Source organism: Podarcis melisellensis (genome assembly GCF_964234715.1).
Source record: "Podarcis melisellensis genome assembly, chromosome: 2".
NCBI classification, from domain to species: domain Eukaryota; kingdom Metazoa; phylum Chordata; class Lepidosauria; order Squamata; family Lacertidae; genus Podarcis; species Podarcis melisellensis.
Window position 1 is genome coordinate 67210584 of NC_138529.1, and position 19331 is coordinate 67229914.

At 41.6% G+C, this 19331-nt stretch overlaps 1 protein-coding gene across 5 annotated transcripts; it reads left to right on the top strand.

The window, feature by feature from the left end:
* Positions 1-144: 144 nt before the first annotated feature.
* On the top strand, positions 145-18662 carry ZNF346 (zinc finger protein 346). Of its 5 annotated transcripts, XR_014165769.1 has the most exons (8): positions 145-296; positions 4817-4920; positions 5015-5110; positions 5690-5876; positions 6548-6784; positions 9932-10017; positions 15591-15684; positions 17071-18662. XR_014165769.1 is itself a non-coding variant. In XM_081901073.1 (7 exons), the coding sequence occupies exons 1-7, from the start codon at positions 236-238 to the stop codon at positions 17174-17176; spliced, it is 885 nt and encodes a 294-aa protein (XP_081757199.1). In that variant the 5' UTR covers positions 145-235; the 3' UTR covers positions 17177-18662. The 5 variants fall into 5 exon arrangements, 4 of the variants coding, with proteins under 4 accessions (XP_081757199.1, XP_081757200.1, XP_081757201.1 ...); XM_081901073.1 differs by lacking the exon at positions 9932-10017; XM_081901074.1 differs by lacking the exon at positions 9932-10017 and having other exon boundaries at positions 5690-5834.
* The last annotated feature ends 669 nt before the right edge of the window (positions 18663-19331 follow it).

Consider the following 19331-nt stretch of genomic DNA (forward strand, 5'->3'; position numbering starts at 1 on the left):
TCCCTGTGCCCTCAAGAGAAATGGACGCCCAAGGAGAGGCGGCTTCAATCACGTGCAAACCAAATATCGCGAGGGCGTTCGATTCCCGCGCTTCCCGATCTTTTCGGTTCCCGGGCTGCGCGCGGGGGGGGGGGGAGGTCTCGCGATACGTGTCTTGGAGAGAGGAGCATCTCGCGGGATCCACGAGAGGTCCGGGGGAAGGCGGGTACCTCGGGGGCGGCGACGCGGGGATAAGATGGCGGACGAAGCGGATAGCAACGGGGACGCTTCAGCCTTACCGGTGGGGAAGGAGGCAGGTGAGGCGGGGGCGCTTCTGTCATCTTCCTTCTGAGGGAGGCGGGGGTTTGCCTCCTCCTTACTCTGCCCCGCCCGGCTCTGCTTTACTGCGCTGCATCAGGAGCGTGGGGGGTGGGGCCTGTTGGCCTCTCTTCTCCCCACACACCCGCGTGTGGCTGCCAGTGGCTACCGATTCTTTTGACCCACGGAGGCGGAGCGAGCGCCCCTTTAACTCTGCGTTCTTTCCGCCACCTCCAAGAAGTCCTCCGCTGCTCGTTTCGCAGCCTGAAGCTTCCGATTCCCATCGATCCTGGTTTTTAATATACACACACTCACAAAATGTAAGATTTTTTAGGCTAGGTCCCACAAAAGCTTGCATCTTACATATTCAGGTCTAGCCATCACTTCAGCTGCTTCAAGGCTTCAGTGTATGATCTTCGTGCTTATTGAGCGGGCGTAGAAGAATGTGTCGTCCTCCCCTTGCTAATGAAATCCTCGTTAAAGAGTGGCTTTAGATCTGGCTTCTCTGTCCCCTCACATGCCATTTGTTCCTTGCTCTTCTGTGTGATGTGAGGGAAGTGAACTTTCATGTCTGCTTTATGGGACAGTGTATGATTCACAGATTATGGTACATATGCAGCTCTCCCCCTAGTATGTATGGTTTGAGAATGTGTGGCTGTGTGATTTCCTAAATCCCCTTGGCTTGTTTTTTTACGAATAGGATTAGATTTCTATCCTTCTAATGGGTTGAAAATACATACTCTCCTTTCTTCCTTAAACTTCCAGAGTGGTGTCTTAAAGAAATAACAAACTTTACAGTGTCCAAGTTCTGTGCCATACATTTCAGTTATTGATGTGCATGCAGTTCCCGTTCAGAACAATAAAATTTATGAACAGCAGCAAAATGTTCTTGTTGGGATGTGGGTGAGGGTGGATGAACCTAGGATGAGTGAGTACCGAGAGTACTGCAGAGAACTCTTGATTTACTGCAGCATTACTGTCTGCTGGTCTGTAATACGTGTTCTGTGGTCACAGTAAAGTTAGACAATTTGCAAGAAATTGAAAATGTTGGTGAAATAACAGGAAGGCATGAGAATGGGGGGGGGATATGGAATGGGGGTGATAAACATGTGGGTTGGGTGTGCTTCCTCATCCCTTAATCACTGAAATCCTAACCCTGTGCTTTCTGAATCTTTGTCATTCAGTGACATGTAGGTTTCCCAGATTATGGACAGTGCAAATACTCATCTTGCAAACTTTCTTCTGTTACTGTACTGTCTTGGACAGGACTCAAAAATCTGTGGCCTTCCTAATGTTGTTGTACTCCCAACTTCCATCAGCCCCAAACAACTTGGCCAATGGTCAGGTATGATGGGAGCTGGAATCCAACAACATCAGGAGGGCCACAGGTTCCCTATCCCTGCTTTTGATGCTGATTTTGTATTTTTATAGACCCATTTCCTTAAATGTAAGTCTCACTGGAGCATTCCCCCTGCCCCCAGTCAGCTTCTTTTTAAATAGCTATACAAATATATATATATATAATGCAATATGGTGGTCTTAGAGCAGCAGTCTTACTCTCATTCACAATTGCTAAAATTTTTAGAAGCATTTTGTTTACTGTAGAAAAGGTGAAACAGGAGTCTCTGCCCAGCTGTTACAGGAAAACTACTGTTTATAATGTGCTCAAAGCTCCCCCCCCACTTTGTTCTGTTGTTACCATGTCCAGTTGTGAACCTTTTGGTAGAAATGTGTAGTGAGTACAGTACAGTTCTGTTTAAAGTTTGATGTTTCTTGTTAAGCCACCGTATGTCACTAGGCTGCAGAAAATACTGAATTACAACTTATTACTAAACTGAAAACTATGGAGAGACCTGGTCTAAATAGAGATATTGGATTCTTGTCTCATCACACATGCTAAAACTATTTTTGGTCATCTGCATACTATCCCTTGCTTTTTCCTGTAGGACTAATTGCAGTCGTTAACAGTCGTCAACTTCTGTTTCAGTGTATCTGAAGAAGTGTGCATGCATATGAAAGCTTATACCCAGAACAAACTTAGTTGGTCTCTAAGGTGCTACTGGTCAATTTTTTTAGTTTTATTTCTAGAGTAATATTGGATATCTAAGTAATGCTAGATAGTGTGCTGAAAGTCAACTATTACAAGTTGTCTGTTTTATTAAATCATCTATAACTTTTGACTGCCTCTGCAAGTAAGGTATTTCTTACAGTGTAAATTCAAGATAAAAGCATCATTAAGTGCTTGTTGGAATGATATTAACCTAGATTATATAAAATATGTGAGTTTAGACTGAGTGTTACTTTAGAAAATGACTTTAATTTAGTAGTAATTTTTTTTACTTGGTTCCTCAAGACGTAAGAGTTATATACTTCTGTGTGAGATGGGGTGGTAGTGAAATAAACTTATTCAAGTTCTGTATATGCTATGCAAATAATGATAATAAGATTAAATGCACTTGTGGATTCAGCAAAGGTGCCACAAGTCTTCTGTCACTAACCTTCCTAAGGATAGCCTATTTGATACCAAGTTTTCCCTTTCATTATTTTTTTTAGTAGTTTAGAGCATTTTCACCACATACTTCAGCCAAACAGAGTCCCAAAGTTACTTCTAAATTAGTATTTTTTTAAAAAAAAATTATTTGCCTTCAGACTTACAATCTAAAAGACACAAAAGGAGCTGGTCTCTCAGCGGAGTTGGTAAAATAGTTGTGCTTCCCTTCTCTCCCTCTGCAGCAGCCTCTATGATTATGCAGAATGGGTTGGAAATCATTGGGGATATATGATTGAGAGTTTTTATCTGGGATGTATAGATGAGGCAGATAGTGGTGATGGGAGGCCTAATAGACAAAGTAAGAACTGACAAATTGCCAGCTCCAGATGGCAGCCACCTGAGAGTTCTCAAAGAACTCATATGTGACGTTGCTGATCATCTAACAAAAATATGCAGCTTGTCCTCCACACCCAAGGACTGGAAAGTAGCCAATGTAACAACAGTTTTGAAAAAGGAACCAGTGAGGGGAGAATCTCGGAAATTACAGAGCAGTTAGCTTAATGTCTGTACTGGGGAAACTTGCTAAAATAACCAAGCATATAGAAGAGCAAGCCTTGTTGAAGCAGAGCCAGCATGGCTTCTGCAAGGGCAAGGCCTGTCTCACAAACCTATTAGAGTTATTTGAGAGTGTCAGCAAGCATATGGATAGAGGTGATCCAGTTAACATAGTATACTTGGATTTTCGAATCCATCAAAGAGTCCTGCATAAGTCAAGGAATAAGAGGATAGCTCCTCTAGTGGATAAGGAATTGGTTATGTTGCAGAAGCAAAGAGTAGGAATAAATGGACTGCTCTCCAAATGGCGAGATGTAGAAAGTGGAGTCCTACAAGGTTCAGTATTGGGACTTGTGCTTTTTAACTTATTAATAAACAATCTAGAGTTAAGAGTGAGCAGTGGGGTGGCCAGGTTTGCTGATGATACTAAGCTGTACTGGGTCATTAAAACAAAAATAGATCTTCTTCCCCTGATGTGCCTAATGGCAGTATTTGAAATGCACTTTGTCATGTCAATATAATGATTTTGAAGAGTTTGTAAAGTGAATGTAAGGGATGCGTTTTGAAGACAATTACAAATCAATCACAGCTGTGAAGATTTTCTACCCTCACATTTGTATATTTCCAGTCTGCCTCTTAATCAGTGTGTAAATAGCAACTTCTTGCTTGTAAGATCATTGCCTAAGAGACCTGCATACCTGCACACCACACTGACCAAGCTGCTGACCACAAAGTGATACTTATCATCTTGACAGTGTTGAGGCACTAAGCATTGCAACTTTGGAAATGGAAAACAATTCCAGACATTCTGTGCGTCTCTAACTGAAAGACCCATTAGCCAATTGACTGTTTAGCTGAAGACTAATGAAAGCATTGGCATTGTACTTAAAATTGGGCATGGATCAATGGTAGGAAGAAATATCGAGCCTTTCTGTGTAGTGTTCTGTGCTGACTTAAACGACATTATTTACATGGTAAATCATTAATTGCAGTTGTTGGAAATGGTTTTATTCTGCAGCGGACTCCTGGCATGTCACTTAACAGTAGAGTTACTTCTGCCTTTGCATGATTCCTTATTGTTAGCCTGTCCTTTATGTAGCAGTGTGGAAATTGCTCAATCCTATACTTCATCCCTGATGGAAAGTATGCTATGCAGCATATCATAGAAACAGTAGACATCTCATTCTTTGCTGTGTTATTACTAGATGATTCCCACCTCATGTGCATTTTCACCCTTCTTTGAATGTGGGATAAGAAAAAAAAAGCTGCCTTAATGTATTTACATGTTTTAAATTATGTCTCCCCGATTGGGCAATTAGAATTGTCATTATCTGCCACAAGACCTTTATTTAACCTGTGTTCAAAGTTGGTGCAAACATTTGTGTGATGCTGTCAAAACCCCTAAGAGGCGATATCTGGGCCCTTGGCAAAGTTTCTTCTTTTTTTTAATATTGGTGTGCTTGCTTTTTGCAGTGGATCGTATGATCAAAGAGAACAGCCACATCTTCACAGATGCCCATTGTAAAGTGTGTAGTGCAGTGCTCATCTCCGAGTCACAGAAGCTCGCTCATTATCAGGTATGCTTAAATCTACAGGCAGTTACTGAAATTTGCCCTGAGTGTGTGGGATTCCTGAGATGGTTATCTTGCTCTTCTATGCTGTTTCCTTCAGAGTAAGAAACATGCCAACAAAGTTCGTCGATACATGGCTATCCATGGTGAAGAGGAGGTCTGCTCAAGCAAGAAAATAAAGCTGGATACAAACCAGGTAATGCCAGTCAGGCCAGAAATCCAAGGACAAGTAAAAGAATTTAATGCACTAGAAAGTTTGGCAAATAGCGTTTCTTGGATTGTGGAATAATGCACCAGTGAGGATTTTGAACATCAGGCACTGTTTGCAAGAACAGCCTATGCATTATTCTGCTTGGGCAAATGCACATTTAAACTTTGCCCACCTAATTGTATGTACCTGTACACTGAAAAATGAAGAAGCTGAGTGCAAGGAGATAACTCATTCAAAAACCATTGGGAATAAAATGGTTATATGATCTACTTATAATAAGCCCTTTTCATACTAAATTTATTTGAAAAGTAGAATTCAGCCTTGGCGCACTATTGAGAATTCTGTTTGTAGTAACAGAAACTACTAACTGAATGGCAATTGTATCTTGCTACATAACATGTCTTGAACAGCTTTAATAGTCTTCTCTAGCTTCTTTCAGTGTGTTCAGTAAAGGATAGGGTGAAGCTGAACAAAAGAAATTCCAGTTACTGAACTTGGAACACTTTGCTGATGAACTTTCATTCTGCAGCCCCAGTAAATTTTTTCATTCCTTCTTACAAACAGGAGGGCAGCAGTGAAGAAGACAGGAACAAATGCTGCTCCATCTGTAATATGACCTTTTCGTCGCCTGTTGTGGCTAACTCCCATTACCTAGGCAAGACCCATGCCAAGAATCTGAAGCTGAAGCAGCAACCTCCTAAAGCAGAAGGTACAGAGGAATTGTCTCCTGGTGCTGTGCTGAAAAGTCCAGGTCAGAATAGGCTCCTGGGTATCTATTGTACAAACACAGAAGAGTGAACCCTGCCAGAAGAGCCAGTGTGGTGTAGTGGTTAAGAGCGGTAGTCTCATAATCTGGGGAACCGGGTTCACTTCCCCGCTCCTCCACATGCAGCTGCTGGGTGACCTTGGGCCAGTCACACTTCTCTGAAGTCTCTCAGCCCCACTCACCTCACAGAGTGTTTGTTGTGGGGGAAGAAGGGAAAGGAGAATGTTAGCCGCTTTGAGACTCCTGAAGGGGAGTGAAAGCCGGGATATCAAATCCAAACTCCTCCTCTTCTTCTTCTACACATATATGATAATGAGGCAGACACTGAGGGAGTTCAAGAAAACATGTTTTCCAGTTAAAAATTTGCATTCTGGTGTGATTAATTTTCTTGATGATCCTGGTGGTCAAAGATAGATAGACATAACAAACATTACACCAAAATCTTTCTTTGTTATTTTTGATCACTGTATTGGTAGCTAATATTTATGTACACGCCCACAGTAAGCTCATGCAAATCTTATGTAGAAAATAATTATTCTAAGTGGGATGCTTTGGCACAATTGAGATTATTGTGTTTGTTCTGATTACATGAAATTGTGCCTTAGACTTTTCTGATTGGATTTTCTTCATATGTTTTGGGGGGGTTGATTTTACAGGAGCTGTACCTGCTCAGAAACAACCAGCTAATCCGCCTCCCACTACTGTGCCCTCTAATGAAGAGAACCAAAACACTTCTGACCCAGACAAATTCTGCAGTCTCTGTCATGCCACATTCAATAATCCCCTGATGGCAAAACAACACTACGTGGGCAAGAAACACAAAAAGCAAGAGACCAAACTTAAGCTAATGGCACACTATGGGAGAAGCCCCGATGAACCTGCAGCTTCAACAGGTGAGTTTTTAACAGCAAGACTTTCCAGAATAAAGCGCTTGAAGAGTTGTAAAGGTTTGCAAAGCCACAACTTGCCTTCTGTTGGAAATGCCCTGCATGAAAAACAAGCTCTCAAATAATTCACTACATTAGGTATACCAGTTGTAGAGGGAATGGGCTTGAATTGATCACTTCAGATGGGGACAGGCAGAAGTAGTCAGGAAAATCTTGGTTTGGGGTGGGAAAGGCTCCCAGCACCCCACAAAATCCTGAACACGAGGAAGAACCTCCAGCCACACATGTGTACTTGAAAGGAGGGAGGTGGTTGAAACTTGGAAGGGTGAGCGGAAAATGCAGAGTGCTGGATGAATGTGAGTGAAGGTGAGACAGTGGAAGACTAGACAAGAATGTAGGAAGTCACAGCAAGGCATGACCAAGTTATGGGCAAGAGCTTTTGCTGAAGGGGCAAAGAGAAGGGCCCATATTTTTGTAATGTTGGAAAGGGAGAAGCAAGATGACTTGGAAATGGACCGACTTTGGGGGGCAAAAGTTGAAAAGAAAAGCAATGGTTTATGCTTGTGGGTGGTGACAGTGCCAGTTGAAAAAGCACGTGAATGGGGAAATAAGGGCTTCTGAGAAAGTACGAGAAGTTGTCCAGGTTATATTGAGAATTACCAGGTAGTTGGAGGTGTTGGATTGAATGGAGAGCAGAGAATTGACAGTGTATTCTCTCTCTCTTTTTTTACTAGTCTGTCTACACCAGGCATAGGCAAACTGCCTTCCAGATGTTTCCTTTGCTAACAGGATCAGTGGTCAGGGATGATGGGAGTTGTAGTCCCAAAACATCTGGAGGGCCGAGTTTGCCTATGCCTGGTCTACACACTTTGAAAAGGAAACTTTCTGAATTACATGAGCATGGGAGGTAGGTGGGAGAAAGAGACAAAGCTTCACTGCGGCTCTTTGATAGTTACACTGTAATCAGTAGGTCAAACAAAATACTGAAGATGTACAGTACTGCATATCCAGCAGAGAACATTTCTCCTTGGCTTTGGATAAAAACCCAGCTCCCAACATGACGTAGTCGTTCACAACATGATTGTATTCAGTACAAAGAATATAGAAGACATCAACCATGGCAGTGAACAGTGCTATTACACCCATCATTTCCAACATAGTCACCTGTGTTGAAGAAACAATATCTTTCAAAGTGCCTTTTTGATTAGGGCAAATGTTTGCATACATTGTGGATATGACAGCAATCAAATGAAGCTGACCTATGGGAGGGAATTAATGTATTTTCAAAATTGCCTCAGCAAGGTAGTTAAGACTATGGAATTTAAATAAGTAACATCTTGGAAACATATGGTTTAACAAATGAGTCTGGGCTATCCAACCCCAAAGCTTGAACCATCTACAAATGAGTCTGACAGTGCAAGCATTTGAAGTAGCTGAAGTTTTATTACATCACTTAAGTCAAGCCACAGTTGGTTGATTTGAAAAAAAAGTTGAATATTCAAAATATACATCTGTAGAAAACAATGAGAACCCGTTAAGGTTTGTGCAGTATCTCTCTGGATTAGGAAGTGGAACCTTTATTACAGCTTGTATCAAGCAATGATACGCAGTGCAAAGCATCCAAGAAATTTCTTTCAAAGTAGTGACTTAGCTATGCATTAGCTTTTGTTGAAAAAAGATATTGTGATAGTATTAAGGTTCATTAACACAAAGTGGCATAATAACTGGAGCTCTCAACTGTGTGTTTTGAACATATACCAAAATTGTTCACTCTTAAAGGTTGCAGAATAAGCACCTAAAGATGAATACTGAATATATATGCCAGAAACCTTATTTATTTTTAAGTGCATTTAATTGGGAAAGTAATTCCCAAGTAAAAAGTAATTCTCAATTAAAAACAGCCTCTGCCTTTCAACTTTAATAATGCGTAGTGTGATTCTGTACAGAGTTGGATATGAATAAGTTCCATGCCACAGAATAGACTGGCATGCACAACTTTGCACAGAGTAGGACTGAATAGGAACATAATGATTAGGAGCAGGGTATTTAATGTGCCAATGTGCTTTTCACATGCCTAGCAGATAGCAGGTGCAGAGAGGAGCAGTTCAGCAAAGGGTAGAAGCAGGGAGAGAGAGCAGGGTTTCAGAACGCAGAAGGAGAATTTGGTATCCAAATGAACACAAGCAGATTATATAAATTTAATGTGAGTCAAAACTAAAAGGCTGAACTAAAATAGCCTCTCCATATGCAGGCTACCATACGGACTCACTGTTAAGACCATGTTCATGGAAGGCAATCTTACTGTGCCACGAGTGATCACCACAGAATAAAGAAGAAGAAGTGTGGGTGGGGTAATGTTTCAGAAGATAGAGGGCAAAAGTCAATGATGACAAGTCCTTGGATGCCCCTGTCAAAAAGATGTTTCATCATTGCATATTTTCATTCTAGCAGCTCTGGGGATTTTGAAAGGTAGCTAGCATTACCAGGAGGAGCATTTCTGAGTTTTGCCACCTAGCTTGAACTTTGCTCATCACATCCCCCCCACCAGTCCTGCCCCCCTTTAGCTCCTTGATGCAGTGTTCTCAGATAAGAACTTTTGTCTTAAAATATAATATATAACTGATAATAATATAACTTTATCGCGGTATTTGGAACCGTGGAGAGATTTGGTAATTCTACATTTGTGCTGATGTTTTTATTGTGCACTATCCTCAGATACTTTTTGAGGGTGTTTTTTAAAAAAAGTTAAGAAAAGCAAAAAAAAAATTGGGTGACATCCGGCTGCGTCAGAACAGATTTCCAATTGTGCAAATGGGACTTCTTCTACCTCTCCAGCTGCTGCACATCCCAGGAATCTCTTCCAGAGGGAGGGGGACCTCTGGAGGAGATTGGGGAGTACAGGGGACTGTGGGAGGGAGAAGAAGACACAGGGTTGACTATCCCCCATGTCCTGTTACAAAATCCAGGCAAACTAACATGCTCCTCAAACACATCCTGAAGAAGGGGGAAAATAAAGCAATGCATATTTAATTAAGAGTCAGCAGAGTACGTAGAACAAATAATACACAAACAATGTATGCATAGAGGGTAAGTTGCAGATCTAAATATTTTTTTAAAAAATAGAAAAGTAATAATAACCTTTATTTAATATAGATCAAACCCAGGGGGAAACCCAGAACCAAAATCTTACCAAGGACCAGGGAACTTATCTATGGAAGGAGAGCACAAAAATACTCTTGGTAAGAATCAAAGGGGGGGAATAGATATACAAGAACATTGATACAGGCTATACTATTTTCAACAAATAGCTAAAATGATAATACAATAGCAGCAATGTTATAGGGCATGGAAGAAGTGGTGACAGAGAAAAGAGAATTCCTAGGGACAGTGGAGAAAAGAAATAAATACGTTATAAAAAGCAAATGATATATGATCTCCAATTCAAAATTGTTTTGTTTGGAAACAAGCAGAAGCACTAGAAGAGTTGAATAGTAATGATAAATAAATAAATCCACTGGATTCTACCCGAATTAAGAGTCCTGGTTTTGACCTTCAGGGTTTTAAAAGGACTTAGATCAAGCTATCTTAAAGACCACCTCAAAACTTCTCAAGCTGAGCTCATTAGAGGTCCTGTTCTAGATGCCTCCACCTTCAGATGGATGGCTACTATAGGCAGGGATTTTTCCAGTTGAGCTCCTTCCTTAGAACCCCCTTTCCAAGGAGGCATAAATGGTATGCCCTCCCCTTCCAAAGGTCCCAAGACTGATCTTCCCTGGAAAAGTCCCTTGAGGAAAGTGCTCTGGGCTGTTGTTCTTCTTACTACTGCTAGCACTATTGATAATGTTAGGGAAACTTGTTTGTGATTATATCTTACATTGCAATTTTCTCTTGTTAGCTGATGTAGGGGCCTCTTGCTTGGCATAAATGTGAAACATACAAATGAAAAAAAATGCTGAATTCAAGAAGAAACAAACATTTGTATGATGTGGCTGTGTTAGATGTATACAGTTGGTGTCAAGTTTAAAGAATATTGGTAAAGTACAAAAAACGTCCTTAATGAAGAAGAAAAAATAGCAGAGGATATGAATGATGTTAATTACCAACCCATCACCCTAGCATCCCAGTGCAGGTTACAACATTTAACCACAATATTTAAAAGAGTTTTAAACAGCGTGGGTCCTAAAAATATACATCTAAATTTTCAAAAGCCAGGGTAAAGAGGTGTGTCTTCAGCATTTGCTGAAAGCTGTATACTGATGGTACCCTCTGTGCCCCAGGAGCTCCACAACATATGGGCCACCACAGAGAAGGTCCTCTCCCAGGCCGCCACCCCCACTTGAAGTCCCCAAGCCATCTTCAAGGGCAGCCCCATGTAGAGTGCTTTGCAATAATCCCATCTTGAATTTAGGAAGCATGGAGTACAGTAGCCAACTCATCTCTGTCTGAAAGGAGCTGCAGCCAGCAAACCAGCCAGTGCTGGACTACATGACTATATATGTTATACAAATATGACTACAATGCAGGATCATACGAACAGGCTTCCTCCTTATTTCCTTCCTCAGAAGCCCCATGCACCATTCAGAGCTGCTCTGGAGGGGTCCCCCAACCCTTTGGAGCAGTTTTGGGGGAGAAGGCAGGAAGAAGAAAGAAAGAGGAAGTCCTGTTGTTCAAGTAGGAAATTTGCTGCCCTGTTGCAAACAGATATCCTGTATATAAAGGCTGTGAAAATACTATTCAGTGTTAATGAAGCAGACCTTGGTATCAGTTGCTTGGTTACAGGGAAATTGCAGCAGAATGGTGTAGTTGGAAGGTAATCATCTTGCCCTTTCCCTCTCTGACAGCCTTTTAAGCCCCCTGAAAAGCCACTGTCAGTTGCTGGTAGGCACTCCTGAATGCAGTAGGCTGTGGTGTGGTGAGCTGAAGGAGGAAAGGGTGGGTAGAGGCAGTGCCCCTTTCCCCCACTGCATTCAGAGTGTCCCCCAACCCATTTATGTAGGTTTTCAGGAGGCCTAGAAGGCTGTTGATGAGAATCGTCGTAGTGTGGATGAGTTTTTAATTTAAGGTATGCAGAAAGGCATAGTACTCCTCAATGGAGTTTGGCATTTCAAAATAAAACCAACCATCATCATCTGATTACCTTCACTTCTGTGGCACAACGTAGCAGGAATAAGAATTGCGTGTCATTTCAGTAAATTCAACTAAAACCCCAAATCTTCCTCCATCGAAAGACAGTGAAGTTTCACAGTTCTGCAACAGTATTGTTGTACCCTTGCCCGTTTTTTGTTCATTTAGAAATCAGTAGATTTTTTTCATAGGCTAATAGTTCACCTTCTCTTCCAGTACATACAGAATGAATCCTTTGTTCTTGATGTTTGGCTGCTGGGGGGGGGGGTAATTCAGTGATGGGGGATCATTAGGAAAGGAATTGAAAAGTAAAAAATGTAAGTATCATAGTGCCTTTATATAAGTCTATGGTGTGATCACACTTGAAACACTGTGTACACTAGTAGTCACTGCACCTCAGGAAAAATGTTGTAGATCTGGAAAAGGTGCAGAAAGAGGCATCCTGAATGATGCTGGTAGAGGAGAAAATCCCCTATTAGGAAGGATCACATTTGAGGTTTCTTAGCTTGGAAAAAAACGGTGGTGTGAGACCCATGAGCATAACCGAGCTGTATAATTTATGCATGGTATAGAGAAAGTGGATAGGAACACGTTTTCTCCCAGGGTCATCTAATGTTGAATGGTGGGAGATATTTCAAGTTTTATGTGTGCTGTTTTTTGTTGAAACCTTTAATGTATTTTGTTCCTCCTTGCTGAGAATGCTCCTCTTGAGTCTTTAGCAGTGTGATTGGTGAGCCAGTGTAGAGAAGCAGTGTCATGAATTCACCATAGTATGTTCAATCCTTTTGAGAAGAGTTTTCATCAGGCTGTTTACAGTGTTTGGGTAAATAGGCCCTGATTAAGCCTTTAGTGTTGTTGTGTTTATGATAAATTGACTCCCCTTCTAGCTGACTAGAGAACTTTATTTTACATTTCTCATGATCCTTGAGTGAAAAGACAGAAAATTCATTTTCTCGGTTTGGATTTATTTGATTCATTGAAATGGGAACAGGTGGGAGTTAAGTTAGAGGCCCCAAAAATGTTACCTTTATTAAGATCTGGAACTCCCAAACTGTCAACACTTGCAAATTAGAACTGTGAAAATTGTTCACAGAAATTGCTTAAAAACTATTTCCAGCTAAGGTAAGTTGGGGGAAGTGGAAGGATGCCTAAGACTGATGTCTGCTGTTTCATAGTCATACAGCATTAAGTAGCCACATCACACGCTTGTCAACTATGCCTCTGTGTGTGCTGCACCTCCTTTTATGTGGATGCCCATTTTGGCTCCTATATTCCACATAGGGTAGCATGGTAGACTTGTACTATGGAGGTGGGTTTACAGCAGGGGATTAGGCTTTTGCCAGTGAATGCCTTCCATCCTCAGCCAGCATGGTCAATGGGTAGGGTTGAGGAGAGCTGTAGTCCAAGAACCATCTGGAGGACACCACATTGGCCACCCTTGCCTAGACAAACTCAAAAATTTCCTACTACTGCTGTGTAAAAAGTTGCTTTTCCTAACCATTGGGGAACAGATATTCCAACAGTGTTCAAGTTACTTACATAACTGCATTTCCTATAATTAAAGCCCATTGAGAGAGAACGTTGGGGCTGTTACAGCAAAGGAGATGGTAGTTACAGGCAAGAACACTTTAATATGCTTCCCAAGTGAGAATTCTGAGGCATCAGATGGTTATAATCTGCATTTCCAACCAAATTGATTCTACAAGTGGCTGATCCAGTTTCACAGTTAGGAACCGTTCTGGAATGTAGTCTTAACACCATTTTTCTCATCTAAGCAGATGTTTTGAGCCTTGGAATTCTCCATAGTGCACAGTTGCCATTATAATATACCCATTCTTCATTCTTTCCTGCAATGTGGCATCCATACTTGTGCAGTATTAGCATGAAGACACTGGTGTATTCCTTGCCTCTTAAATTCTCCTCTCACTGATACCAGTCCCCTAGATGATAAAACAGACATATGTGTCTTTACTGGAGAACTATACTGAAGAAAATCCACCAACATAGCTTGAATACATTATATACCATACTTACAAAAGGTGGTTCAACAGTACAATCCTATGCATATCTACTCAGAATTGGGTGTCACTGTGTTCTTTGGGACTTAGTCCCATGCAAATTGGTTTAGGATTGCAGCCCCAGTAACTATAGATGACCTGAAGCAGATGAATCACAAAATGGAATCCTATTGCATTATGAAACACATTGTGTCTCATTCTGTTTCTTTGCTTTAAAATATTCTATTTTTCTTCTGGTACAATTTAAGCATCAGAGCAAAAGGGACAAATATAGAAAATAAAATTGCAGTGGGAGCCCTGTGAAGAACAGGAGATCGGTGATCACATCTTCCTGTATTTCTGTTTTTACTTTTTCTAGAAGGGCACGTACTTGAAACTGTTGCAGCAAAACCAACAAAATGTATTGTGACACCTTAAAAGGTAACATTTATTAGTACACAAGCTTTTGAGAACTAGAGTGCTTGTGCCGTATTAAATTTGTTATTCTTTAAGGTGCCCCAAGACGCTTGAAGTGGAATTCAGCATCACACTGTGCCAGTCGTTTGTCAGTGCAAGCATTGCTTGCCAAATGAAATAACCTCCTCTCTCTCTCTCCCTCCTTCCCTCCCACCACACTCTGTTCTGGTTATTTTTATTTTTATTTTAAATGCCCCCCCCTAAATTTAATTGGAGCAGTGGCCCTAGGAAAGCAGGGGGGTTAGGCCTAATACCTTCCATGTCATTTTCTTTATCTAACACCCCCCCATGTGTTGCAGCAGCAGCTGCTGTTTACTATGCAGGGTGAAAGATACCTGTGTATTTTTCCCCAGTGGGGCAAACAGGAGCTGGGGCAGAAACATTTAGATAATAAAAATGGTGTGAGGGAGAATTACTCTACTCAGATTTTGAAACTCCCTTCAGTAGTTGTCAGCAAAAATAGATATATTTGGAGATCTAATCATGGATCCTCCCACATCTTCTGTAATTGACCCTGAGTCAGAGGAATGTTCTTGGAAACGTTGTTGATTAAGCTCACTGTGTGCTGAGAGATCATTTTACCGTGCAACTTAAAAGTGGCAGCTTGGAGCTGGATAGCAATGCTTAGAGCAGTGGTGGGGAAGCTCTGGAACCATGAGCCTAATATGGGCCTAATTAGGCCCAGCAAGGTTCCCCCAAATCAAGCCCACCTGCCCCACACTTGATATCATATACGGCATCGGTTGTGGGGTAGGTTCAGATGTGCACTCCTGGTTGATAAGCAGGGCTTGTATTTGACACCTTTTATATTTGGTGCCCAATGCAAGCCCTGCTGTGGCTGATACCACTCAGCTCCTGAGTGGAGCCTATCTCTGCAAACTCTACTTTGGCAGGAATCTTCCCTTGCAGCCCAGTTTGAGTTCAAGCTAGGCTAGCAGGGAAAATCATGAGTCCCTCAAATTTTTCCTTTGAATTTTTGTCACCTGCTGTCATGATGACCTGCCATAGGGTGGCCCTTTCCACCTGTCAAGTGACACATGGGGGAACTCACGATCCAGCTATTTGGCTGGATCCTCTTCCTCTCCCCTGGCTTAGAACTCCTAGCATCATCTTTGGCTTAGTCACTGTGAACAACACTTCACAATTGGTAATTGACATTGGAGTGTTTGCTTCAGTGAATTTGGTGCTCACACTTGTTTAACCCTGTCTTTCAGCTGGGAAGGGATATCCATGTGAAAGCTGTAACATAGTACTGAACTCCATAGAGCAGTACCAAGCTCACATCAGCGGCTTCAAACACAAGAACCAGTAAGTGTTTAAATATTCTTCTGTCTGTAGTAGCTACATTGTATAATCTGCCACTGAATAGGAAGCATTGTCTCGCATCTGGCTTATAGTCTGGATTTTTACCAAAAAAAATTCAGATTCATCTGCAGGCAGCTCTAATGTTTAAAAGGTCTATGTTGCTACTTATGTACTAAAGGTAATAAGCATTTTGGGGAAAGAGAGGTTTATGAGTCAAATGACACATTGCAGATTCTCCAAATGATGTTGTCTGGTGTGGATCTCCTTCACTTGGTCAGAACCAAATCGATGAAGCCAATTTGGCAACTGTAACCTCTTACTTGATTTGGGCCTTGTCCTAGCAGCCTTTCCATAGATGTGCTTCAGACATGTAGGGGTCAGCAGCCCTCTTGACTTCTCTTGCTATTCTGGTCACTAGCATCAAGTTCCTAGGTACCATACCCAGCATCTACTACTCAAAGTTCTGTTTTTTTGTTTGTTTTTTGTTTCACCTAAGCATTTTTAATTTTGATAAAGTTTGTAGAGAAATTTTGGGGGGAAAACTTCCAGTATATATCGCTGTCAAATGGGTACAGGTTTTCTTGGAGAACTCCATAAAGCAAAATATTTTTCATAGAACATGTCAAGTGGTGTGTTGCCTGTCTTTGGGACCATGGGGGTGGGGTGTTAGCAAGGAAAAATATTTTCTATTGTATCATTTTAACACAGAGATCTGCAGATTGTTCTATTATATTAATTTTGTTTTTGTGGGACCAGTCAAACACCATGGAATCGCCACAAAACATGAAGACTCACAGGGTATGGCATCAAAGAAATCTTATCACCTTTTCTGTATAGCATACGTTAAGCACTTGGGTGATGTTATATTCTGGTGGTGGCATTGGTCTTTCCAAGTCTTTGCAAGCACGTGGGTGCATTCAACTTGCTGGGGAAACTCTGTTTGCCAAATGTGCTGAACATGGGATTTGCATGGCATTTTACGTGACAAACAAGTTTTAGGGCTGTGGCTCTGTCTGTGCTGCAGCTTAGGCATTCTGCCAAAAGTGGACAGTACTGCCTTGTTGCATATAATCCTGTTAACTTTTAGCAGAAATCATCCGAAGATTTATAATTATTTTCCGTTGGTATGAAGTTAAATCTACAGGTGAGGCCATTTTTGTATGCTAAAACTGCAGATCTTATCGGATTGCTATCCCCACCCATCACTCACTTGCAGGGTGTTTTATTGTGGTGAATGGGAAGTGGGATTTTTCAAGACAACTGGATTTTGCACAGTATTGGTCCAGCTTGAGATTCCACAATAAGCAGATGTTCATTTCCTGTACACTTTGCAGTGATCATTTTTGAAGCAGTTTCAATAATCTGTCCCATCTCTGTCTCAATCCACAGTATACCAGGAGGAATACCTGTTACAGCACGGTACCAGAAGCAGCTGTACACACGAGAGGAGACAACGGGCCCTGATGGCTACAGCTATTTTAGCCAAGACCTCTAGAGAGGAAGCTCCTGCGCTCTTTTTGGATTGCCGGTGGCCCAAAAGTGAACATTGCTTCTCAACCCACAACGGTTTTATTGTTCCTCTGGCTGAATGAAACCCTCCTATCCTGCAGTGTACAAGTTTAGCTGATTCAGAACTAACTATTGGCTAAAGGATCTAGAAGGGACAGATATACTAGTTGGCATTTGCAAAGACCTTTAGAATAGTTTTCATTGTGTAATCTCTTGCTGTAACGGCCGGTGGGTGAGGTGGGAAGGAGTAGGAGTTGTGTCTGGCACAAGTAAGACTTGGCACCTACCAGTGTTCTCTCTCAAGCCCATCCTTTCCCTCTGCCCGGAAGAAGCAGATGGGAGTTCTACACCCACTACCAGCCAGAGAAGAGCAACTTTTGGAAGAAAGTTCATAATTCTTGGTTATGGGGTGCTTGTTAAATGTGAGGTGTGGAATGGGCATAATGGACAGACTGATGATCTCCTCCTTGCCTAGAAATGGGGTGTTACATCGCTGTGTTTGTTGTGCCCCTTTCTGAATTAACTGGGTTTGTGTGCAGAGTTTCTTAGGTCACCAATATGCCATTTGCATCCTTTTTGTAGTTCTGCAGATGTTGGTTCTGGAACATCTGGTAATCTGTTTAATAAAAAGCTGTTTCTGTTAGTAGTATGCATAATCTGCTTCAGAAAGGCAAGCAGAAGGAGTGCCTCCAAAAAAACTGCACTTCTCCCTCGGTTCCTGGCATACTTGTGGAAACTTGTGCTTTTGAGCCTTGTACAGCTTTCTGTTGTGTTAAATGTTCATCAGAAATGTTTTTTTGGTATGATGGAAGGTTTGAAAAAATGTCATTTTTCAGAACCTTAAAGCTTTTTAATTAATTTGTACAAAGGTTTAGCAAGGGTGAAAGAACAAGCAGCTATGGTCTGACTTTGAGGCAGTTCTAAGCTGAAAAATAGCGCTTTGCATAGCATTGCGGGACTTCCAGTTGTGAACTTTGCAAATCCAAGAACTAGTTTCCATCCATGTGAAACCATTTCTCAGAGACAAGACATTCTTTCTGATTGCTTCCTGAGACTCTGAAAAGAACATAGGTAGCAGCTGGGAATGCTGCTTGAGGCAAACTGACTATTCTTTGTTTGGACAGAGGTAAAATTAGTTTGCGTTTTGGTCATTTCCTTTTCCCTTGTATGGATATAAGATGGTAAGCTTGAAGTCTCCTAACATCTGAGTTTGTTTCAAGTCTGCCAGATGGCCTGTTTCCAAAACAATCAGTTGAAATGCTAATCTTATTTGTAAAAAAAAACCACTCACATAAGCATAAAGGCAAGAGATGTGAGATACTCCTCTCTTGCCTAGCCCATCGTTAAACTGCTTTTCTACTCGTGTTCAAAACAGGATGTGGCTCTTTTTTCCTTAGTGCTTCTCCCTTCCTACCTAATTGCTTCAGTGTTATTGATCAAAATGGACATTCATTAAAATTGGACAGCTTGTACTCTTGAGTCTTGACTGACTACAGCTTTGGAGTCGCCCTGCTTATAAGTTTGTTTAGCCCATGAGTCCCCATAATTAGCAGCAAACCAGTATTCTGTGTAGACATTTCAATTCTGTGTCTCATAGGGCCTCTCATTCTTCATTACATTCCTGACCTCATCTTCTGGGTGGCAGTTATTTTTGGAACCTAGGTATGGGAGATGGACTGTCCTGTCCTCTACCTTATCTGGTGGCTTTCATTGTGATTTTGCTCCCCTTTCCATTCTGACTACAGGAGTGGGGCAGGGTATTGACTGGAGACACACACTTTCTCTCTTTTCTGATAGCCTCTGTGCCTCCATCTGCAGTATTGCTCCAATGGAAATGATTGAATATTGCTACTGGTATTTACACTTAACATGCAACTCCTCTTAGATATGTCTGTGTACTCAGTCTGTACCACCCTAGAACACTTAAAAGAGTCTTTGTCTGTGCTTTCCCAGCAGTATTGTTAGTCAGGGTAAGGTTCACGTCAGACCACACCAGCGGTGCATCTTCATGCACTCCCTCTTATCTTCCTTACAGTGACGATTCATTACCACATTCCAAGTAAGCAGTCTTTCTTACAATAAAAAGCTTATCTTTTGCCACTATGTACTGGGGTGGAGTGATGAGGCTAGGTGTCCTGGAT

Bases quoted from the DNA above. Each gene is read 5' to 3' on its own strand.
- ZNF346 (XM_081901073.1), top strand. From the start codon at position 236: ATGGCGGACGAAGCGGATAGCAACGGGGACGCTTCAGCCTTACCGGTG. The intron at 297-4,816 runs GTGAGGCGGGGG...TGCTTTTTGCAG, and splicing joins ACCGGTGGGGAAGGAGGCAG to TGGATCGTATGATCAAAGAG. The intron at 5,877-6,547 runs GTCAGAATAGGC...TTGATTTTACAG, and splicing joins TGCTGTGCTGAAAAGTCCAG to GAGCTGTACCTGCTCAGAAA.